Source organism: Populus alba, chromosome 8, assembly GCF_005239225.2.
Source record: "Populus alba chromosome 8, ASM523922v2, whole genome shotgun sequence".
Taxonomy (NCBI): domain Eukaryota; kingdom Viridiplantae; phylum Streptophyta; class Magnoliopsida; order Malpighiales; family Salicaceae; genus Populus; species Populus alba.
Genome location: NC_133291.1, coordinates 8,769,777 through 8,794,970, shown reverse-complemented (window position 1 = coordinate 8,794,970; position 25,194 = coordinate 8,769,777). Strand labels below are relative to the sequence as shown.

The following is a 25,194-nucleotide window of genomic DNA, read 5'->3' as shown; positions in this document are numbered from 1 at the left end:
AGGGCGAGTGAAAAAATAACCGCTACACAAAGTAATTTTCCCATTTCCTTGGCTTGCCATTCACAAGGCACACCAAAACATTCCCCACTTGCAAGAGAAGCAATTTGTTACTCAGACGAGGAGACCATTAAATTGACCAACCGATGTCTGGAGCTCACGGTGCTCAAGCAACTGACAACTAAAGGGTACAGCAAATATTGTTTTTTCACTGAGCAGCTAAGGCAGGTGAGGTTGACCTGAAAGGTTGCGTTTCCTTGGGACGGCAGGGGAAGAGATTGAAAATCAATTTTAATAGTATGATATTAAAATTAATTTTTAAATTAAAAATTTTTTTAATAAATAAATAAATTTATTTATTTTAATAAGAATCGGAATTAGACTCGTCACCAAACGTTAGCGCAACGCATGGAATTTGTCCACCGAAAGCAGTACCTATCGTTCCAAATCAGGACAAGGACTCGTGTTACGATCACAGGGATTTTATGATCGAATAGCTAATTGGCCAGCTAGCTTATACATTACCCTTTCTCGTTTAATTGCTGTAGTGATATTTTGTGTGTTTGAAAGCGATTTTTTTAAAAAATATTTTATATTTAAAAATATATTAAAATAATATTTTTTTTATTTTTAAAAATTATATTTTAAAATAAAAACAATCTATTTTAGAAAAAACTATTTTATCCTATTGGCTTACATTTCTCTCCTCAATCCAAGCCTCACGCCGTGCCTCTACAAGGACGCGGATGTGAGAACAGCACCCGGAATCAATCACCAGTGGTTATTCCTTCTTCAGAACAGCACAGATCCTAAAACAACCAGAATGGATGTTTCACAACCATGGTGATTCCAGAAATCGCCATGCCATCATGCTCCTACGAATCACATTCAGAGCCCGTCCACTCTGTTAACAATTTGAAAATGCAAAAATCTCGAAATCTCAAGATCTCAATCTAAGAACCAGTCGCATCTCGATTTCAACCCGGGAATCATGCTCTCAACTCAGTCTCCATGTCAGAGAGAAACTGAATAAGAGCTTCAATGTCCATCTTCCCTGACTATTAATTTGAAACGAGTTTCATCCACAAAGATCATTGCTGTATACTATTGGAATGGTCAATGGCGTCTTGAAAACAATCAAGTGCAAAGCAACAATTTATTGACATTCAACATTCCAACCATTGCTAGTACATGGAATCAATGGATAGGTAACATATCCTTTCACCCACGACCCACTTACTATGATCAGTCAAGGCAATGCTGATTGTCTTTAAGACACCAGCCCCAATGCTAACAATTGTTGTTATAGAATTAAGATGACTAAACACCAGAACGTGAATATTCTGGTGTGTCATCAAATTTAATAATTAATATAAATTATTTCAAGTAAATACAATAACTAATAATATAATTAAAATATTTAAAATAAAATAATAATAGAAAGAGTTTATGAACTTGTTTTTAATGGAGCTTGACAAGCCTAAATCAATATCTCAAGTACCAAATCATATTTTAATATTGTTGTGAAACTCAAGAAATTTATAATTTCAATATACAAATGTGTAAATTCCCATTGAAACGTAAGACTGAAAATAATATGATCTCAACAAGTAATGAAAACCAATATAAAAAATAATAGATAAATAATGATATATAATGAAGGAGGTGACCTCCATAAAATGAATTTTAGTTTAGTAATTAAGGATAAAGAAACTAGTAATGCATTTTGATAGATAAAATAATGAAAAAAATAATAAAATTTTTCTAAGAAATAAATGGGGTAATAAAGAATAAATTATAATAAAGAATAATACAATGAAAAGGACAGACTGAAAGATATAAGCACCGATTAAAAATCAATGGTTTTACTTTGAAACGGTAATAAGCTTGATAAATAAATATTGGTGGAAATTTTAAAATGAATATATTCCAAAATAATAAAATGCCCTTAAAGGTTTAGAAGGATAATTGATATAATTTTATGTGAAGATTGAATAAAAAATCTGGATTTTTGATGAAAAGTTATAAATTAACCAATTTTACATTAGAAAGCAGAGTTCTCAATCTAATCATTGAATTTGGATGCAATTTTGCATGAAGTCTATTAACATGTTTTTCTAACTTTGGTTAAAGATCTCATCTCCAATCAGAGTTCGATAAAAATTAGAGATTTAAGTAGAAACAAATCGGATAGTTTAAGTGAAAAATAAAACAAATACATAAAGACATAAATAAGGGATAAAATTGTAATTAAGGTAAAATATATCTTTAAAACAACAAAGAGACCACCAGTTCAAAAAAAAAAAAAAAAAGGAGAGACAATAGAGAAACTCGACTAAAGAGAGAAGTGTACAGAATTTGGAGGAAGTCAATAATACTCTATGACTATATCTCTAGCATCAACCGTTGGATCATGCTAAGTTTTGGATATATTTTTCTTATCACACTCCTTTACAAACTGACCAGAGGGATTGGAAAGCAAGAATTCCATTTGACAAAATCATCATTAGGCAATTTCCTAGAAAACAAAAGGAAATATATCTATAAGCATGGTATTTTTGATTACCGGCCAATTTCTCTTCCTTGCATTGTTGGATGATGTTTATTTTTGGATATACGATGCGCTTAGATTTTGCCTTCATTCTGGACGGTGAAGAGATCAAAAACAAACACTCTAGCAAGGTGTCGTTGATGTTGAACAATAGCTCATCAATTTTCATGTTAACTCGGTTTTATTTAGATCTAGGATTCTAACCGTTGGATCATTTTTAATTTGAGATATATTGTGTATGATTATAAATCTATATTCTGACCGTTAGGTTCTAAAATAAAATCTAAGGTGGATAAGTTATTGCCTTTTAAATCTATTGTTAGTTTTGGCCAAATTTAAGAAAACTAATGGGATAATACAAGTTAAATTATAATATCTCTAACTCACAAAATTGGGTTAGTGTTGTGAAAATAAAAACAAATACTTTTATCCTAGAATATAAATTTATAATATCATAAATTAAAGTATAATTAATAATGATAATTTTATAATTGTTTTGCTTATATCAACCCGTAGTATATGTGTGTGTATAAACCAATCATTATAGTTCCACTAACAACTTTTGAATGTTCAATAAGTTCAAATTAAATGTGCAATAAGTTCAAATTGATCGACTGACTAGTTCCAATAAAATTTTCAAATATTCATCATTAATAAATAAATAATGGATTATTTTTTTAGTCACCAGACAATCAAGCCAACTCATACAAAAGTCAAGATTCATCAATTCATCCTAGGTGAATTCAAACTGCTTATTTTAAATTTTATTATCAATCCTAACATGTAAATTTATTTTAATTGTGCTCTATGTAAAATATTTTAACACTAAAATAAATACTTGATCTAAATATTCATTTTTTATATGTTTTTCATATAAAAATTATTTAAAATTTATTCTCAACAAAACATAGTTTATTTTCTATATTGTTAACGTCATCACAATATATAAACATGAATATGCAACACGCAACGGAGTTAAAAGATCAACAGCAATAACACAACCAAACTCTACATAAAAAATCCCAGTCACACTCCATGGCCAAGCTAGTCATTTCCACAAGAAGTACACTATAGCACACCAGAAATTCCAATACTTGAATCTGTTATGTACTTATTCCCATTCGGTTCTGTTTCGAGGTAATTAAAGCCAAAAGTAGTGCAAAGAACAGAGATGAACAATTGCCATTCTCATATTCCAAAGCATATTACCATCAGTTCAATTAAAAACCCCAATTTGTTAACAGTTGCATCCATAGAAACCAGGCAGTGCCTTAACCCCAAAACCTCGATCATAACCCCAGGAAAACAAAAAATACACTAAATGGACAACAATTAATCTTTACTCATGAAGAGTACCCAAGATATCCTCGTCCCTATACAAAACATACCTGCAAGAGAAAAAAACCACCAACACGGATCAACAACAGCAAAAATAAATATGTAACCAGACCAATAACAAAAATACCTTAAAACAAAACTTTAAATCATTATGAATAAAGCACATACTCTTTTTCACCGAGCTTGACTTGGGTGCCCCCATATTCAGGCAAAAGCACAGTGTCACCTTCCTTCACAGCTGGAGGGAAAGTGTTCCCTTCAGAGCTCCTCAACCCAGGACCCACAGATATCACTTTCCCTGAGTTCAGCTGTTTTCATTCAAAACTCATCACACCCACTCAGTTTAACTCTAATCTTAATTTAACAAAGAAACACATTCAGGCAGAGATGTAGGAGAACCAAAAGTAAATGAATTACCTTAGTGGATGCCTCAGGGAGAAGAATACCAGCAGTGGTTTTGGAGGGAGGGATGATTTTCTCCACCAGGACGCGGTTAAGAGTGGGAATCAAGCGCCTTGCCATTCTTTTCTTTTGCTAAGAAACTCTGGCAAGATGAAAGAGCGAAGTTGCAGCTGCAGATCTCTCCTTTTAAAACAAGAGGTTGGATTGCCGTTGGGGAGGAAGAAATTGAGGATCAAGTTTCTCTAGAGAGAAACGGAAGGTTCTAGATTTAGGTCCTAGGGTTTTATTAGGGTTTTACATTTACTTGAAGGGCTACATGTCATTATGGGTATCCAGTTTCAAGTATGGGTTAGGAGCAGGGATGAAATTGGGCTGGATTATGGCCCGTTAAACAAACCCCAAATCCTACCCACGTAAAAATGCTGTGCCCTGTACTCGGCCCAGCATACATGCGTTAAAGAATCACCCCCCAAAATCCATACCCGCGATGTACATCGAAAATAGATTTCCACTAATATTCATTTTTTACTCTTTACTTTTCGAAAAATTATTCTGATCCCTTTGTTTTTAATTATTTTTTCTTACAAGTAAGTTTTTGGTCCTCGATTCTTTTGCGATACATGTTGGTTTCTAAGTCAAAAAAAGTTTTTGCGAATAGATTTTTTTAATTTAAAAAATTGGACTTGTGTTTTATAATGTTTCAAGCAACATGATGGATCATTTTCGTGAAATACAAAGTATTAATTTGAGATCAAAAGTTAAAAGTATTTCACAAAATAAAGTTCACCATATAAAATAACCAATGATTTTAGAAAAAAAAACCTTATAATCACCCACTAACTTACAGGGATGAAATGCTAGTCTTTGATGCCCAATTGATTTAGATTTCATAAACATGATATGTCATTTTGAAGAGAAATCCCAAGAAAATCACTTGTGCTAAGTATTTGTCCTTACAGGCTTGTTCATGTATAGCTGAGTTTGATGCTTCTCCAAGATATCGTGGACTCGATGAAAAAGTATTCTTCTAGGAATGAATAAAATGCCTGTTTGACTCCTTTTCAATTGATATGGACGGCTCTGATTCATTAATGGAATGGTGAATATAAGGTCCATGTTGAGAAAAGTAAATACATGGAGATCGATTTTAGAAGAAAATAAAAATACTGGGATGATTTCCACTATTAACCCGCTCTTAATTTCTGAAGAGACAGTGAAATACGATGCTCAGATTCAGGGCAAAAGAGAGGGTAGAAAATAATGAGACAGAAAAAAAACGTGAGCGGCAGGATTCGAACCTGCGCGGGCAGAGCCCACATGATTTCTAGTCATGCCCGATAACCACTCCGGCACGCCCACCCGATGGTCATCTGATGACAGTAGAAATTATTAATTATTTAAACATGCGGTGTAAAATATTTAATAAGATTATTGGCACCCATCCATGTTTCACGAGACTCTCGCTTATTAAGAGAGTTTTTGGCACAATTTTATTTTTTTCTGTTTTTTAGTTAATAAAATATAAAAATTATGTTTTCTTAGTGTTTTTTAATACTTTTAATATACTGATATAATAAATAAATAAATTTAAAAAATTATTTTATACATTTTCAAGTAAATTTAATAATGTAAAATGTAGTTTTATAACACAATTAAATCATCAATATCATCGTAATAAAAACGAGTTGAAAATAGCTGGACCAGAACACAAACCAGGTCATTTTCTTGAAATGATACATGTCAGCTTATGAAATTTATACGATACAACATATACTAAGATCATGTTGCACACTGTCTTAAAAACAACAGTAGCCTGGTCATTTTTATAGCAATTTTATTAGCTGAGAAGTTCTCATGCAAGTATATATACTTTCAAGTAAACCAACATAATTATCGAATTAATATTGAATTTTTCTATTACATGGAATTGCATGATGCTTTTTTACAAGTAGGCGATTACAAAATACAGGTAGTCGTCTTTACCGTTAGTCATCATGACATCCAATTAAACTGCTAGCCATTGAAATTTAATGGATGTTTAGAGTATGATTGTAGTTGTTTTTTAAAGTAATTTTTATTTAAAAAATATATTAATAATATATTTTTTTAATTTTTAAAAATTATTTTTAAGATCAACATATTAAAATGATTTAAAAACATTAAAAATATATTAATTTAAAATAAAAAAAATTAATTTTTTTTTAAAATATTTTTAAAATACAATGCCAAACTAATACTTAATTTCAGATGCTACTGACAATAAAAACCTTAACTGATAATTTTTGAAATTACAACACATCATCACACACCGTTTTTTAAATCATTTAGATAGCCTTTAAACCAGCTATGGTTTCATAAATTGTTGCCAATAAATATTATTATCAATCTATTAATTAAGAATAAAAATAATGTGCGCTTGCTTGCACGTGCGGATAACCTCAGTCACCATCGGACCTTCTTGTTGTTGATGTTGGGCTATGGAGACACGTGTAGAACTCTTTTCCCAATGGTATCCCGTGGAGGAATTCGTGGAACAGGAATCCATGTATGAAAATAAAGGCAGCAAAGCACAGTCTTTTATAAAATGCCATGGTCCTGTCCCTGTGTATATAAAGTAGTAGTTTTCTTTAATTCGGTATTGAAAACCTCTGGAAACAGCAAAGACATGTCATATGCTTCCGGAGGGCAAATTAAGTGATGGATGATGGAATATGAAAGAAGAAAGGGAAAACAAAACAATGTCAACTATATTTGAAAAAGTAGAACTGGGTGCGAAAGATCTTTTCTGCTAGATAACAAACAACTGGTGGTGGTCGAGAAGAAAGACATGCCTTTCATGCCTTCGTATGAGCTCCAACAAGTTGGTGCAATGATGCATGGTCTGAAAATTTTCTTTATGGTATGTGTGTTAATGTTAGAACTGCAGCAGCGATAATGGTGGTGATCTATTCTGTTGAATCTTTCAAGTGGCTGTCCATTTCACACAGGCTTCACTGAATATTCATTTCCTTACAGGTCCCTCTCCCAACAATCGAGTGGTCGGAAATTTCTTTGTTTTGTTTTCGGTTAATGGGAGACTTGATGAATTTTCACTATTAGAACACGTTGCAAAAGGAAAGAGAGAAGGGATTGCTCAGATGGTGGCGATTGAATTCTGATCAAAGGTTACAGAACCAGAGAACATTCGAACTTTTAGCCCATGTTGTTAACACATGCCATTTCTTTCAGCACTCGAATTCAGATTATGACAGATATCATTGCGATACAGTGGGGTTTGAATGGTTTTGCACCAGCCGAACAAACAGTCTCTCTCTCTCTCTCCGTTTTTTTTTTTTTTTGGAGCTTGGTTCAAGGATGACCGGGCAATAACTAAGCTTGTTGCTAATTGTGAAATTATCAAGTCTGCACATTGGCAGCTTGAATCTTTCACTTTCTTCACTTCCCCTGTCTCTGTAAAAAACCAATTTCTTATTTTTAGTTACAAATGAGAAATCTCACCTATAATGTTTCGGGAAGAGTAAGACATGATTGCCTGTTAAATTAAAATTTATTCAAAAGGTATTTGTGCATTTAGCAATTATGCGATTTGATGATTATTATACCAGCCTCGTAAATTATTGATAATTGCGTGACCCTGAACCATCTATGTAAACATCATAATCATACAAATCCACGATCATCGTACACAATCTAAAATGTAAGTGCACTGACCATGATCCCATTTTAGGTAGATATTTGTTGTGAAAAACCTACAATTATTGATGAACACTGTGTAATAGAAGAAAAAAAACTACAAAAAAACATAAAATTTAATATAATTCAGTAATATAATTATATTTATAGGAGCAAAGAGTTTTATTTTCACTAAAACAATGTTACATAGTATATATTTACAATAAACTTTAAATCATTCAAAGAAAACCTAATCATCCAAAAAATACTATAATCTTCAGTAATACCTTTTTTCTACACCATTAGAGCATCCCTAACTCCAACCTGTCAATCATTTCTAGCAACAAAACGGGAAATATACAGTATCTGTGTTTAAGACACAAACTACAACATTATATACTCAAGATAAATATAGAATATCTGTGTTCACGCTTCATTCAGATAGAAGCAAGAACAAAGAAGATGAGCACCTCAAACAAAGCTCGTGATTAGTTATTCGTTTACTTGCACCTTAACTTTGTGTCTCGCGTTGTCATTCCTTTCTACAACAAACGATTACTTCCTTTTCTGTTCCAATCTCTTCTTCTATTCTATCCTTTTATTTCTTTAAAACCCTACCATTCTCGAGTTCGAACAAGAAAGTGAGTGCGGGAGAATCTCGAAGAATGGGAGAATAAAAGAGTAGATTTGATGAGGATGTGGATATCCAAAGCCGAGCTTATCTCTTGTCACAGTTATGGTTCAAAAGTGGCCATTCTATGAACTCTGCAAATAATGGTGCTAGTTATAATTGTACTTTGGCAGCTAGTGTAGGACTTCCCTTGCATGGCTGGTTCGGAAAGGTCAAACCACTTTTTGGTGGGTCCAAACTGCCACTTGTGATGTTTTCACATTAGCTAGTGATAATCAATACACCAGTACAGAAAAGCTTAAGCATTAAACATAAACAAGTGGACTAACTATGCTCATTGGATTCTAATGTGAAACCTGAACCCCACTGATATCAGCCTATGAATAGTATTTCTTGCCTGATTGTGCTATGGAGTTGTGTTTTTGTATTTTCAATTAAAAAAATATTATAGAAAACCCTTAAATCACATTACCAAATAACAATTCAGTGTGGCTACCTTTGACCAGCATTTGTACACCTCCTGTGACAAGACAAATATGGCATGAGCTGTGAAAAAGGAGGGGACAAACATAGTATGATGATCCATTGAGTAATTAACTGTATGAAGATTCCCTACTCCGTGACATAAATAGCCACTTCCGCGTTGGATTTTTGCCTGCTTGTATCATTTGCATGTTGATTTTTTATTATTTATTTCTATAATCTTTTCAGCTTGGCCTTGGAATGATGGGATTTCTTTCATACCGTAGAGCACCTGTTCTTGTACAGTGTTGTGTGTTTGGCATTCCAGTTGCCGTCGCCGTGTAAAAAAATGCATGAGCGGTGGCTAACAAGCCATCCCAACAACAAGAGGGCCTTTAAGATTTTGCAGCTAAATTCCATTAGGACCACGAACAGCAGCAAAAAGTGTTCAGAGTAAATTTATCGTGTAAATCATAACTTAAAATGACTAAAATTTTTTCATAAACGCAAGAGTTTAAGCATGGATTGTCTATTCAAGATTCGACGAGGTTTTTAGCTTCAATTCCCAGAACTTGTGCAAATACAGGGGGGGAGGGGATAAAGAAAACTAGAAACGGGTAATTTTTTTGGTGTAATGTACAGCAACATCTGCGGCTACTGGCAACTCGGGTCTAAGTGGTACAGAATGCACACTGACTCTCATCTTGGATACCCATCTCTGTACTGTATTAAAGACTTGTAACCATCCTCATAAAATCCATAACCATCTTATAGAGAAGCGCGCCGTCTCTGAAAGGAAAATAAAACTGAAGACCGGGGGAGGCAGCATATTCCTCGGAATACTCCAACTTCGGAAACCCACATTTGTCATCACCTTGCCAGACAAGGACGGTTAATTCAAACAAGTAAACTGATATAAATTCAAGACACAAATCTGGTGTAGAAAAATGCCCAAACGAAAGGCTGGGATTTAAGTTTTGATCACAAATTAAAGGAAGAAAAGATGGTAGAAAAAGTTATTATTTCAAAGCCTCTAGTACAGTATGATTGATCACACTTGTTGAACTCAAGCACATTGAATATAAATGAAACGAGATTATAAACCTAGAACATTACCTCAAATCGTAGTGGTCTGAAGCAACACTAATGAACCATAGACTCCAATACGGGGTTGGTTAATTATTGGCATGCTTAGGATAAAGTCTTGGTAGCATTAACCTCTTTCATGACGGCAATCTAAACTTCATCATGGTATAAATATGGTAAAATTCCTTGATCAGAAATGTGTGTATATGATAGCTATACTTGTGCCAATAGCTTGACTGCCTTCCATTCTTACAACCAGAATGTTAATGAACGGTACCAGAACTTATTAAGCACCCTGTGATCAGTTGTCATATCTTCATTTCCTTTTATAAATGGAAATACAGTTTCCCAATAATTAAAGAAATGAGCTTTTCGTGCACACATATTTCATCCAGCCTTTCGTTATGACCCTTTAGGATTAGAAATTCGGAACATACGCGGACCGTTCCTAGGGATTCTAACAATTTGAATGATAATTCTTATTTATTTATTAAACTTTAATATAATCCTCCTGTTTTAACATGTAAATGATAAATGCGCGCATCTCTGCAAGAAGCAAAAAGAGTTAGCGGGCTCAATCAGAGAATGCTTGATTGATAAGGCTCTCGTCAAGAGCCGTCCTCTCTCTCCTCTCCATAGCTTTTCTTGCTGTCTTGGAGACAGACAGGTTCTTTGTTTGGTAGCGGTCTAGAGAAATTTGATTGATAGGGTGCACACTCGTATAAAAGTATAGGCATTGCTCAAACAAATCACATCAAGAAAACAAAAACCCTCTCCATGCCATGGAGCCTAACGCCAACAATAACATGCACCCTGATAATTGCCTGGGAATAACACCTATGGAGGTGCACAAGGTTGTCCCACCACCCCATAGGAGCACCATACAGAAGCTCAAGAGTAAACTTAAAGAAACCTTCTTCCCTGATGACCCTCTGCTCCAATTCAAAAGACAGCCATTGGGCAAGAAATGGATACTTGCAGCTCAGTATGTCTTTCCCATTCTTCAATGGGGTCCTAATTACAGCTTCAAGCTTTTCAAGTCTGATATTGTTTCCGGCCTTACCATTGCCAGCTTAGCCATTCCACAGGTCAGCAACCAAATATTTTTTTCTCCTAAATCCTGAACAAGATTGTAATTATAAAACATCTTTATCCATTAAGTTGATCCTTCTGTGCAATCATCTTTTTAGGGCATCAGTTATGCTAAGCTTGCAAGTCTACCTCCCATAGTGGGTCTCTGTGAGTAAAATATAGTTCTGGTTGCTTTGTTTTTTGCATCTTGCTATTTATATACAATACTGCTTGATTGAATTTTCTTTTTCTTGAAACAAAAATATGCAGATTCTAGCTTTGTTCCTCCTCTTGTGTATGCTGTTCTTGGAAGCTCCAGGGACCTTGCTGTAGGACCAGTTTCTATTGCTTCTCTTATACTGGGATCAATGCTTAGGCAAAAAGTATCTCCTATCAATGACCCTCTCTTGTTTCTTCAACTAGCCTTTTCTTCGACCTTCTTTGCTGGCCTCTTCCAGGCTTCGTTAGGATTGTTAAGGTAAGTTTTCTTGCCTTCTTTCCTATTTTTTCCTCTTAATTTTCAACTGAAAGTGCAGATTCTGTGTTGGCCTGAATGGTTGCAGGCTTGGCTTCATCATCGATTTTCTTTCCAAGGCAATTCTAATTGGATTCATGGCTGGAGCTGCTGTCATAGTCTCTCTCCAACAACTAAAAAGCCTCCTTGGAATCACTCATTTCACCAAACAAATGGGACTCGTTCCTGTTTTGAGCTCTGCTTTCCACAATATCAATGAGGTAAATGGTTAATTTACCCCTCACAAGCATATATAATTAATTAAAGAAGTTGAACCCCCTCCTAAGTTATGCAAGGTGAGGTTCCCACTATTCTACCAATCGAAATTATAATTATAGCATAATCAATCCACCTAACAACAACCTTAGATGGGAGAGTTATTGTTCAAGCTGCTAAATTAGCCAAAGCTTTTCCCTATTTCAGCTCCCCATTCAATATTTATCACTACATAAAGCTAGACCATGCCAGACAGTACAATGGTTAAAGCGTAATAATCATCTGAAGGTTTCAGATTCAAACTCTGAAAAGTACGGGAAGGACCATCCCATTATGTAACCGAGGGCAATTTACGTTCACTATAAAAAAACTACGAAAAGATGTCTAACTTGACAAAATCCCAGTTAATTATTTGATACTCCTTGTACCGTACTACAAATTTGAGTGGATAATTCTGACCATATAGATGATGTTTGTGCAGTGGTCATGGCAAACGATACTGATGGGGTTTTGCTTCCTCGTGTTCCTTCTACTGGCTAGACACGTCGTATGTCATTCTTTCCACTCTCCTTGTCTTGAAGTAACATATTATTAAATGCATAGTATTTACTGTTAACAGGTACTTGAAACCGCCGTGAGAATCACTTTCTGTTTCTATTTTTCCAAAAAAATTTATTGCAGAGACGGTTTTATTGTCTATATTCCCTGGTTTTGCCCTCCTCTTTTATCATTGATTGGAGTCGTTCTTTTCTGCTAGAATAGAAGCACCCTCGTATCTTCTCTTATGACCATAAGATCTCTCTTGGCCTCTTGCCACTGTATACCGGTCATGTTAATTTATTTCATTACAGGAAGCAGAGTGTCTTTCTTATACAGTGAGATATGGTGTTCAGATACCCTCTTTTTTCCCTCCTTTTTGGTAGAAAACATTCAGATAGTCTTTGCCGTCATAGCGGCAGCGTCATTCCATTAAACAATTTAAATATAAACTAGTGAAAGAAATGAAACACGAGACGCTATTTTTTTTCTTTGATTGTTTAAATGGGCTTGGTTTAGGCATGTTTCGGTACATCAGCTTTTTCCCCCGACTTCTATTAGGTTCTCAAGTGGATCCTATGGAATAGATAATAGGCCGGAATCTATGGATGGGCCTAATGTTTTTCAGCACAAACCAGCTCCTTTGCAAATAATGATTTCTAAGATTTTGAAAACTCAAAACCATAGAATGGCTTATCTTAAATAAATATTCCAGTACATGTTCTGATATGATAAAAAAAGAGGAAGAAAACAGTAAATATTCCAGTACCTTCTCTTTGTTACAGTGATATATGTTTGAATTTTTACATGGTAACGTGTGCCTCACAGAGCATGAGAAAACCAAAGCTGTTTTGGGTTTCAGCTGGAGCCCCTCTTTTGTCTGTGATCCTATCTACTATCCTGGTTTTTGCATTCAAGGCACAGCATCATGGCATCAGTGTTGTAAGTTTTAGGTCACACGTGAATAAATTACCCCTTCATGGAGGATGTTGCTTATCATTGGACCTTTCTGTTATTTTTAGATTGGTAAGTTGCAAGAAGGGCTAAATCCTCCCTCGTGGAACATGTTGCATTTTCATGGAAGCAACCTTGGACTGGTTATTAAAACCGGCCTTGTTACTGGCATTATTTCCCTCACTGTAAGTTCTTGTTTTACTTGTCTTGCAATTATTTTTCATACATCAGTAGCATTTATGCGGTTTAGAAGGAATCTGTATTTTCTGAACTTGAAAGAACGATCAGGGGAATGGGGATAGAGCTGCTCTGCATTGCAATTGTATTTCACATGTTCTGGAATAATAGCTAGAACATCTGGAAGCTACAGCCAGTTTAATGGGCTAACAATACATGGACCAATTTATGTTTAAACCAAGCTTTCTAGGCTGGTTGGCTGATGACCTCAAGTTTCAAGTTCAGTAACTATTGGTGTCTTACACAGTGCATGACTCTTGAAAGACAGCTTCTTTTCAAATCTTCTCTTTTTTTTCGTTGACCGAAACTTCTTTAATTTCTGTTTGAGTAAACTTAATGAAACGTGTTGTTAATAAAAGTCGAGTTTTGCACCATTTGATGAATGAAAATATCGAGGTAGCAGGTTGCGAACTTTTAGTATCATAACCACAAATCTACAACGTGACCTTCAAATAGTGTCTTGAACTTATGGCATCCGTTAGACAGAAGAGTTAGCGTGCATTTACTTATGCTCAACTTTATTTCAAACAGGAAGGCATAGCAGTGGGAAGGACTTTTGCTGCTTTAAAAAACTACCAGGTTGACGGTAACAAGGAAATGATGGCGATTGGATTGATGAATGTAATTGGCTCCGCCACTTCCTGTTATGTTACAACAGGTCCTAACACTTACTCTGTTAGGCTTTCTTTTCTGCCATGCTGTTAAGTGCTTGAAACATATAGAAGACACGCATATATAGTATTCTTAACAAAAATTTTGAATTTCAGGCGCTTTCTCTCGGTCGGCCGTCAATCACAACGCAGGAGCCAAAACAGCAGTTTCTAACGTTGTAATGTCAGTGACAGTTATGGTGACACTCCTCTTCCTAATGCCTCTATTCCAATACACACCAAATGTTGTATTGGGTGCCATCATAGTAACAGCAGTAATTGGCCTCATAGACTTCCCAGCTGCCTGCCAGATATGGAAGATCGACAAATTTGATTTTGTAGTGATGCTGTGCGCATTCTTTGGTGTTGTTTTCATCTCTGTACAGGACGGTCTTGCCATTGCGGTGAGTTTCCAGCTTTTAGATAATGTTACTGGAACTAAACCTGTATAGGCTTGAAAAGGTAAACAGGAATGACTTGTTAATCAGGATTTAACTTTTAAGCCGTTTCTATGCATTAAGCGAAAGCCTTTGTTCCTTCCATGTTTATTCATGATACAAAACAACCATGATGCTGTTGATGAACAGGTAGCAATATCAATTTTCAAGATCCTTCTTCAAGTTACAAGGCCAAAGACCCTGGTTTTGGGAAACATACCTGGGACGGATATATTCCGTAATCTTCATCATTACAAGGATGCTACGAGGATCCCTGGTTTCCTCATTTTAAGCATTGAAGCTCCAATCAACTTTGCTAATACAACCTACCTCAAAGAAAGGTTTGTTTGTGCATTCAGTAGCTCATAAAGCGTACTTGCACTTCCCATCACGACTCTAATAATTCTCCTTTTATTATTTTTTCTTTTTTTGAGGGTGACTTTCCTTTAAATATGTAACAGGATTCTGAGATGGATAAATGAATATGAAACCGAAGAAGACATAAAGAAACAGTCAAACATTCATTTTCTGATCCTAGACCTGTCAGGTAAGTTCACTGCCACCATTTTGCAGAAATTAACAAGTTATCTAGAAAAAGAAAATCTTGGTTTCTTCTTTCCAACTATAAGCTTTATAGATAATTATAAGTTACAACTTGCGCATCTGAGATGAGGGTAGTTGATCTTTTTAGAGCTTATATTGGTGGAGTTGATATTAAACCATTTCCTGCTCTGGTTGACTACATTAACTCATTAAATCATAACTGCAATGAAGCATGGCAGATTATCCACCATGTAAAAAAATCATAATAGAAACACTCACTGTACTTGTTTCAGCTGTCAGCGCCATCGACACAAGCGGAGTCTCACTCTTCAAGGATTTAAAGAAAGCAGTGGAGAACAAGGGAGTCGAGGCAAGCGCATGGCATCTAAATTGCCTTTTCTTTTCAATTGTCTCGCCTTTTAGTTGCTCCTGCGGATAATACTCTGTTTTATGATTGACATTGCAGCTTGTGTTGGTGAATCCTGTGGGGGAAGTGTTGGAAAAATTGCTAAGGGCAGATGATGCCCATGATATCATGGGGCCTGACACCCTCTATTTGACAGTTGGAGAAGCTGTGGCTGCACTCTCATCAACAATGAAGGGTCAATCATCGAGCTATGTGTGATAATGAGAGAATTGTAACCATTAATTTCTTATCCGACAAAGAAAAACATCAATTGTATCAGTAGTGCAAAGATAAGCATTTTGTGTCTAGCAGCTTTAATGTGATTGCATATGCTTGATATAGTATTTCTTAGGCATCTTATATGCTAATGTGTCTTACAATGTAGTGATGCTTCAAAAGTTCAAGCATCCATAGCCTCCAGGCATTATCTGGAACTCAAGTTTTGAAAACATTTGACACTGCATTCATGCAACAGCTTGATCAAGCGGGAGTTTGCCAGAAACTAGGCAAACCAGCACATGTTATCATAATGAGGCTGGAAAAAGGAATACAGCTCAGTACATGCTTTCAATTGAATTCTATGGAAGAATTGGTTCCAAAAAATTCATAAAAAAGGGTTCTAATAAGGACAATTCCCATCCCCTCCACTATCAATCTTAACAATTTTTTTCTGACAGAACATGTCTTTCTTCTTTTTGTCAAAGTAGCATGCTAGTTGCTTATTTTATAGAGACCATACATACAATACGCCATTGTTTCTCCAAGGCACCCAGGCTATTATACAGGATTAATTCTTCGAGATCCTATCAGGCATTAAAACGTGGATTTCTTTTAACGAAGTTTGTTGCATCCGCAGGTGCTCGACCATTTGCTTAGCAACCAACAACAGCTAATATGGTAATAAATAGACTTTCCAATGCACTGCATACACACACACACACATTGTTAATGTTTGGTATTCCGTGGTTGTTTTTTAAAGTGTTTTTTTAATAAATACATTAAAATAATAATTTTTTTAAAAATTATTTTTGATATCAATTCATTAAAACGATATAAAAATAAAAAAAATTAATTAATTTTAAAAAATTATTTTTTTTCAAAAACAAGGCGGTAAGATATTTTTATTTTCTATAAAAAAAATTATATATGCTGGTTTTTTGAACGCATTTCTGTAATTTAAGAAATTTAAATTTAAATAAAAAATTTATGCATATATTTAATCAAATAAATTGAGAACTATGTATGCAAATAAATAAATAAAAAGTTATTAATGATACCTAAAAATAAAACTTGAAAAATCAAGAGAGAAATGTAGATCAAGATATTTAATCTCAAAAGATGAGAAATTTATCTTGTTGTATTTGCTAAATTTGTTTATTAAAATATTTTTTTTTATTTAAGCAAACGATATTAGAAATAAAAACACAAATTAATTTGATTGAATAAAATAAAATGGAAGAAAAACATCATGCAAGGATGCACATGTTAGAAATATTATATAAAAATATATTTTTTTTTATTTTCAAAAATAAAATTCATTCATACAAAAGATTAAAAAAAAAATTATAGATGAATCAGAAAAACTCTTTAAATTTAAATGCATAACAAAAAAAAATCATCATCATTTAAAAGAGATTAAAATAGTAGGTACTAATCTAAATATAAATTAAAAAAATATTAGAGAAAAAATCATAAAAAACATTAATTTTTTTAAAAAAATTAGGGGAAAAAAAGAGAGCAAAGGCTAGGCTAGCTTGCTTGGTTCATTTTGTCAAAGCCTGCACAACTGGGTCATTCTTTGTATGCAATTGGTTTTTTTTTAAAAAAATTAGATAATACGTCGTTTGATTTGCTCAAATTCCAACTATTGTGATGATTGAAAAATTGAGGCATAAATTTTTTACTCAAAACTTATTTTCAATCATTTTTTACCAAACACACCTATAAAAACATAGTAGTAACTATGATAAAACCTATATATGACCTCAAAAAATATCTTAAAATCAAAATCAACTCGAATAAAAAATCAACTCACTCAAATTTGTTTTTTTTATTAACTTTAAAGGTAAAAAAACAACTTAATATGAACTGCTCTCATTGAACAGAACCATTTCGTATAAATATTAGTTTTGGTAACCTAAATCGATATCAAAAACATATTTTTTTCTCTGTAGTAAAAATTTGGCTATCTTAAATTAAATTTTTTTATACTAAAATTGAATTTGAAAATATTAATATTCTGAAATTGTTTAATCTGCATTATTTTTTAAGTTTAAAAATCAACATATATTTTTATAAAACTTATAGCATGATATTCCATATTTGAAGTTTTTTTCATTTTAGTTTTGTTTTAAATTAAATTTTTTTTATAAAAAAATTAAAATCAATTATGAATTAAGAATAAACTGCCGCAAAAAAATATATAAGAATCAAATTAAAAAAAAATTTTTTTTTTTTACAAATTCCATGATAGCCTTTTATTTTGTACCTAATACTTAATAATTTTGCTTACCTTTTATTTTATTTAGATCACTCCTAGCGGCTGGATCTGATTCACAACCATCGTTAAGGACATACTCTGAAGAAATCCCTTCTATCGAATTCCAATGGGAAAGAAGAAAGAGACAGATCCTCCAGCCCTGCAAAAATACGGCGTCCCTCTATATTCAGCTGCTTGGCTTCCGCTTCAATTCCGTCACGAGGACCACGATTCCTCTAAACAACATGAACAGGATAAGGACAGGGAGGAGATCACCCACGCCTCTGCTTCTTCCTATGAATACTATGTCGTTTTGGCCGGTGGCGGCGGTGAAGGCCGCAGTGGCATCCCCAACGCTGTCCTCCTCTCCCGTTTCGACTTCTCCTCCAATTCTCTCTCTCCTCAGCCCGTACGTTGATAAAAATTCGCATCTGTTTATCATGTTTAATTATATTTTCAATTATCGATTGGTGATCGAAATTGGATTTGGTAATTTCATTGTAAATGTATTTATTTCAGTGCTGTGTTTCAGGTAGCTAAGCTTAATCTTGGTTCTGATTTGCCCTATAGAATGGTGGTTCACCCCGGTGGAGACGGGCTTATTTGTGCATTGCCGAATCGTTGCCGGTACTCACTTTCTTTTTGTTTTTAATTTCTGCTTTTGCTGTCGGAAAGAAAATATTTAGTTATAAGGTTGCCAATTTAGTACATTCCTTTTATTTTTGTTATAGTTTAGGGATTTTGAGCTTATTGCTTTCAATTTTTTTTTTTTATAAATGGCAATCTACCAGTTACGCTGCTGATTTTCTGAAAGGCTGCATTAAGTGCTAGGTTTCAAGAGATTTTCATACACCACCATTAGTATCCTTCATCCCTCCCACTTTGGCTCCGAATCCTTTGTCTATGATTCCTGATGGAATGAGAAATGAGAATATTAAGTTAGGACCTGTAATGGGGATGCTATGGAAAGTAGCACAGATGGCACTAGGCAAACATAATTTTATTCTAGCACAGGTGAGTTGGTGTAATTAGGGAATGAAGAAGAGTCAATGTAATTTGAAGAGTGATTGTATAGAAGTTGGATTTACATGAAAGATGACGAGAGCTAGAAGCATTGGTGCTTTACACTATTTCTTTTGAAAAATGCATCTAAAGGTGCAGAACATGTTATCTACTTTCAAATGCCGCATAACCTATAGTTCTTATGTGGATGTGGATTTGCCAACTGATGACTGCTTGAAATCAACCCTTCTTATAGTTATACTTAATGTCACAGCTTCCCTTGCCCTGTTCTGTGCTTGTTGATTTGAGGTAATAAAGAGTTTGATATGGGAAAAATCCAAGGCTGTTCACCCAGAGAAATGGGTTAAGACAAAAACCTTTTAGAAGTGGTTGGTTTGGGGTTTAATTTGCTTGTTTTTTTTAAGAAATCTCTTCGTGGTATATCAGCATGAAAGTTCATGTCACAGAAAGCATTCAATATGATGTGTGGATCAAAGAGAGTGGATGTCTAAGAAAGTTAAGGGTCTGAATGGAATAGGTGCTTGGAAATTTACAGGAAAAGGTAGAAATGATTTCTCTTGTTTGTTGGATTTGATGTGGGTTGTGGAAAGGAGGAATTCTTTCTTGATCTGGCAGTAATTATTTTCATGGTAATCACCTCTTAAGACCAAAATCCTTGAGCTCGAGGTGGATAAAAACGAAGGTTTAATAAGCTCATGTTTGGAGGTCCATGATGGGAATGCATTGGAGGTTACCCGGGGTTTGTTAAAGCAGTTGATGAGATTATCAATCATTTACTGTTACATTATGTATTGGCTGAGCGTTTATAGGAGTTGGTTTAGCAGCTATAATTTTCTCGTGGATTGTGTTATGGCTAGATGAAATTGCTTTGTTTTAAAATGCTTAAAGAGGGTAGTGTTTTTGTACTAGCATAAGAATTAGTATGCTGCTAGCTATCTTTTATGTTTGTGGAGGTAATAAAACAAATTAGTTTACAAGAAGAATCTTCTCCAATTTCTTTGAATGATTTTTAGAGGTTATATATACTGCATACGAGGCAATCCTTATCCAGTCAAGAGCATTTCAAAAACTTCATTAATTATTTGTTTTGAATGCAGCGTGGCTGCTGTTTGTGTTTATTTTACTCTGATTTTTTCAATACACATCACAGCCATTGTGCCTAAGTCTTAAGAATTTTTCCACCCTTACTGGTACCAAAAAAGGATAATCAATTTACTATTATGTCTTCCTTGTGCAGATATTTTGAGTGGGATGAAGTCGAGGACAATGAAGACCATAAATTGGGCCTTAAATCGTCTGAAAAAGTATTGACACAATTGGAAGATGTTGGACAGCAATTAGCATTGGTCTTTAACAGTGACAGTTCTGTGCTTGCTGTCGGCGGAGAGGTAGAGAGATTCTTTGCATTCCCTTCTGTTAATTTAATTGTAATCGCTGCATGACATTAAGCAAAAAAGCATTCTAAACACAAGGAAAACATGCTTAAAAGATATTGCCTTGTTTTGTTTTTGTTTTCCTTTTCCTGTTTGGATTCTGCATGTAGAAAGTAAAGGATTAAAAGAATCAAACTCACCTATCTCCAACCCAGTCCTGCAACTTGAGAATCTGCTAGTAACTCTTTTCTTCCTTGGTTTTTACAAAAAGATAAAAACTGTCTGTAGGCATTATATAAGACTGATAAAAGGCCTGGTAGGGATTTTCTGAACCAAATTGGCCGAAGAGGAATGCAGCATCAACACCTACTGTCTAACATAAAGGTTATGGCATGCAGTGGACTAATAACTGGGTTTTTGGCTTCCCTTCAAGATTAGAACTAGAGGTCATCCATGATTTCCCCCCCTTGTTTCTATGGTGTCTGTCTATTCCATCAGTAAAAGAGAGGGAAGGATGAAAACAGGGGTGCAAAACAAGTTATATAACTCTTAAGTTAAAAGAACAAGGAAAAAGTACATTTTATAGCGGGGATGCTACAGTCCTGGGCTGGTGGAAAGAACACATTTTAAGCGGCTCCCATACAGAACACCTGACTGCATGTTTATATGACCAAATGAAAGTTGCAAGTTTCTGGGTCAAATTTTTCTCTTCCTTATCTTTCACTGTTTTCTGATGGTTGCATTCCAACTTCTAATTATTTTATTATTAGATGAACGGTATGTAGATATAGTCTGTGATGATTAAGTTATGTTCCTCCACTCTATCTTTCAATGTCAGATTGTAGGACCTGCCTCTTGGCCATTTACCTACCAATCGAAGTATTGAAATTTCCATAACCAGGCCTTTATTTTTAGTTATAATGATATTGAAGAGAGCAGGGATCCTTTTTTTAAAGATAATCTGCTATATGATGCTTTGATTTTGGTGCGGTACAGGATGGCAATTTAAGGGTTTTCAAGTGGCCTAGCATGGAAATTATTTTCAACGAGGCTCAAGCCCATGCATCCCTGAAGGACCTGTGTTTCAGGTTGGCAGTAATATTAGGAAAAATTAGATGTTCTATTTCTGAAGTAGAGATGTTAGCATGAAGAATTTACTTATTTTGACTAGCTTAATTGTGTTGCAGCCCTGATGGAAAATTTCTCGTTTCATTGGGAGGTCGTGGCCCTGGTAGAGTCTGGGATGTAACTTCATCAATGGCTGTCGCCTCTTTATCGAAGGAAAATGTAAGTTGTAAACGATGATTTGTTCTTGACTGAATTCTTTTTCTACTAGCAAACTGTTTTGACCCTCACTTAATGTCAAAGAGGTTAATACCTTTGTGCTGCTATTTATTGTTGTTATTGAATTCATTTGGGTACCAACAAAATCATATCGGTCAAATTAATAGAAAGTAGATTTCAAGGAACCCGTAACTCAATTAATCTAGGTTACTTATGGTCTTGCAATTCATGGCTGGCACTTCTAATATATATTATGTTTCTATCAAATGAGTGTTGAGCTAATTGGATTTATTGTGTTGTACTTCCAGGATGAGATTTTTGCCTCCTGCAGATTTTCTCAGATTAGTGATCAAACTCAGGTTCTGTATGTTGCGGCAATTACAGGTGAATATTATTAAAGCCAAGTATTTTGTGCTCCCTTTGATATTTTTGTTCCATGTTAATCATCATAAATATTGTTTTACTTAGACAAAGGTTCAAGTATCGTGACATGGAACGCAAGCTCATGGAAGAGAGTGAGCTCAAAGCATGTATTCCGTGAACCAGTTTCTTCCTTTAATATCTCACCTGATGGAAAGTTTCTTGCAATGTACAGAATCTCAACCATTTATTTGAGGTCCTTGAGCTCAATAGCAAGCACTTTAATGCTAAAAGATATTCTAATCTCCTGTGTTTGATTGACAGAGGCACAGCTCAAGGAGATGTGATGCTTATAAATTCAACCAATATGTGTATTCAAACAATGATTAAGAAAGCACATCTTGGCATAGTAACAGCATTGACATTCTCTCATGATTCAAGGTTAGAAAACACCATCGTGTCTCCATGTACACTTAGATCAACATTTTATTTGAGTCATTTTCATCTAGGGATGACAATTGGCAGTTGAGCATGTGTTATTTGGAATACAGGGCTTTGGTCTCTGCATCTATGGACTCAAGTGCAAGGGTGACACTAGTTGAGGACAAGAAACGTGGTATGTACATTGAGATTCAGATTTTTCTTCCTGTCATTGGTGGCTCTGCAATGGCTGCCTTATGGACCTGGTAACTAGTCAGAGACTAAAATCTCTCCATGACTTTGATTTAGGGCAATCACAATATGACTGCCCAACTAATATGGTGAACTAAGTATTTGGTATGAGTGGACTGTGAACTCAGAAAGTAAACTGCATGCTGCCAAATATTGGGGGACTTTTTTGTGATGACTTTTATGTGCTAGTATCATCGTGTCAAAACTTACTCTTTACATTATTTATGGTTACAAGTTAGTGGTAATTCACCAAGAATTAACCCTGTGCTTGGAGTATTTTACTATCAAGGATTGTTTAGAGAAAACTAGAATGTTGGACATGGAAAGCCAAGGAACTATATTCAAAACAGAAGCAGTTAATGCTCCTAAGGTTTTTGAAAAGTCAGGCATTCAATTGACCTTCGGTGGAAATTAGTTTGATATGTGAAGTGGGATGGATTATGCATAGAGAAATTTGTTGGTTTAAAAAAAGGTTGTATTGACAGGAAACCATTTCCAGTATTTCCCTTGTTCTGACTTGTTACTATTTTCAAAACAAAAGGCTAGTTCTCTCATTTCTTATCAAGGAACTTTCTTTTGTTTCTTGTTTAGCTGCAGGAGGATCAAGCTTGCGGATCATTATTTTCATCATTATAATGGCAATTGTTGTATATTTCTTGAAGAATGAAGGAGTTCTTCCGTTTCTTGGCTAGATGTTTTTAGCACTAAATTAATGTAAATTGTACCCTTATTTATGGAATAGAAGCTGTAAATGAGAGGCCAGAGCCTATCACGGTACAATAATGTCAACCTGGTTTTGGTTTTGAGAATGGAATCTTTTTACTTGTAATAATGCCACTTGAACTGTGGCCGTAAAATTATTTGTTGCTTGTGGTTGGCTTTTATCATGGTGATTGTTCCCCAAATCTTGCAGTGTTTTCACTAACCGAATTATTATGTCGCTGTTATTTTTCATATAACAAATTGTTGTTGGTGATGTATCTTCATATTTTCTAAGATAATCTCGTGTTAATAATTACTGTGGATCGCTCATTAAAATTCCACTATCAGGCCATGCTGACAGAGCAAAACATTAAGGTTTGAATCGTGAAAGTGTTTTGGTCTTGGTTGTAGGAATATTTTATCTGTCACAATATATTTTATCTGTCACTGTTATTAGATCGACAGATGAAGAGATGTAGACGTTTCTGCCAGCACGTGGGCTGGGATTGTTGTTGCACCATAGGAAGACACGTGGTGCTGACCGTTGTTGCATGTTGTCGTTTGTGAGCTTAGGATTTCTCTGTGGGCAAAGTTCCGTGCATCTGGGTCGAGACTTGGCATATATATCTTACCTTCCTTCGCAACTGGCAGCATGTTCTTTTGATATTTTTCAATTCAAAGTCAAGAAAACTAATGATTGCAATTTATTATCAATCTAACTGCCACTTGCACGGTTGCACTTAATTTTTATTTTTTAAAAAAATTGAATTTTTAATTCGTGATTCATAATTTGATCTGGATCTATTACTGGGTCGAATTTTAGGTGAAAAGCGGCTGAAATAAACAAAAACTAATTTTAGGATAAATTGAGTATATATATACTCACTCTATTGATGAATCAGACTGACTTTCACACACTAATCCAATCTCACCAAAAAACAAGTTACTCGCGCCAATTAAAAAAAGAAAAGAAAAAGAAAGTCACCATCCATGAGATAAGACTGTGATCCATATGACTGTCACCTAGTATTTTTCTGTTATTGGACCGGGTTTGTTCGTCAAAGAAATCATTATCATTTTTGTCTTGTGTAATTTTTGTTTATTTCAGCCACCGCTATTCACCTAATCTTGCTTAAAATCTCAAACTACATGGAAGTGGGAGAGTTTTCAATCTTCCGGTTTTAAAAAGTAAATGTTTTAGAGAGAAACTAGTCCTTTACCCATCTGATGTACATGTTATTAAATTAAACTTAAGGGAAGAATAATGAAGTTAAAAAAATTATTATACTATCCATATTCAATTTTGTTCTAATATTTCCAATTTAGACTTAGTTTTGATTAAAAATATGTTCATATTTAGTTTTTGTCGATTTTCATATCATTTACGCATAGCTCATGATTCTTAAATCTCAAATAGTTTATATTATCAAGTCAAACATAAAAGAAATGGCATGACAGAACATAATTAAGATGAACAGTAGAAAAAACATATCATGAACGCTTGCATGCATGTTTGTTTAGTCGAGGTCGTACACCTATATTAATAATAATAATAAAATAATGGCAGGAACCAGGCGGGTAACATGACATGGATAAA

The 25,194-nt window shown here is 34.5% G+C and overlaps 3 protein-coding genes and 1 non-coding gene across 5 annotated transcripts; 2 read left to right on the top strand and 2 right to left on the bottom strand.

The window, feature by feature from the left end:
• Window positions 1-3,633: 3,633 nt before the first annotated feature.
• Window positions 3,634-4,561, bottom strand: LOC118040058 (10 kDa chaperonin, mitochondrial). The gene is made up of 3 exons (XM_035046922.2): window positions 4,304-4,561; window positions 4,055-4,194; window positions 3,634-3,936 (listed from the first exon to the last, which is right to left on the bottom strand). Exons 1-3 carry the CDS (start codon window positions 4,406-4,408, stop codon window positions 3,888-3,890), a joined length of 294 nt encoding a protein of 97 aa, XP_034902813.1. The 5' UTR covers window positions 4,409-4,561; the 3' UTR covers window positions 3,634-3,887.
• Window positions 4,562-5,565: 1,004 nt separating this feature from the next.
• TRNAS-AGA (transfer RNA serine (anticodon AGA)) lies at window positions 5,566-5,647 on the bottom strand. Its single transcript has one exon. It is a non-coding gene; the product is annotated as a tRNA-Ser (tRNA).
• A 5,072-nt stretch (window positions 5,648-10,719) lies between these two features.
• Window positions 10,720-16,059, top strand: LOC118040047 (probable sulfate transporter 3.3). The gene is made up of 13 exons (XM_035046911.2): window positions 10,720-11,227; window positions 11,330-11,378; window positions 11,481-11,688; window positions 11,774-11,945; window positions 12,422-12,487; window positions 13,306-13,419; window positions 13,500-13,616; window positions 14,200-14,326; window positions 14,436-14,722; window positions 14,906-15,096; window positions 15,217-15,302; window positions 15,592-15,668; window positions 15,765-16,059. The coding sequence occupies exons 1-13, from the start codon at window positions 10,922-10,924 to the stop codon at window positions 15,921-15,923; spliced, it is 1,959 nt and encodes a 652-aa protein (XP_034902802.1). The 5' UTR covers window positions 10,720-10,921; the 3' UTR covers window positions 15,924-16,059.
• Window positions 16,060-18,215: 2,156 nt separating this feature from the next.
• LOC118039840 (SEC12-like protein 2) lies at window positions 18,216-23,800 on the top strand. Of its 2 annotated transcripts, none has more exons than XM_035046638.2 (10): window positions 18,216-18,592; window positions 18,716-18,810; window positions 20,444-20,594; window positions 21,576-21,667; window positions 21,767-21,866; window positions 22,172-22,247; window positions 22,332-22,452; window positions 22,548-22,664; window positions 22,775-22,839; window positions 23,493-23,800. In XM_035046638.2, the coding sequence occupies exons 1-10, from the start codon at window positions 18,311-18,313 to the stop codon at window positions 23,585-23,587; spliced, it is 1,194 nt and encodes a 397-aa protein (XP_034902529.1). In that variant the 5' UTR covers window positions 18,216-18,310; the 3' UTR covers window positions 23,588-23,800. The 2 variants fall into 2 exon arrangements, with proteins under 2 accessions (XP_034902529.1, XP_034902528.1); XM_035046637.2 differs by having other exon boundaries at window positions 18,217-18,592; window positions 23,487-23,800.
• The last annotated feature ends 1,394 nt before the right edge of the window (window positions 23,801-25,194 follow it).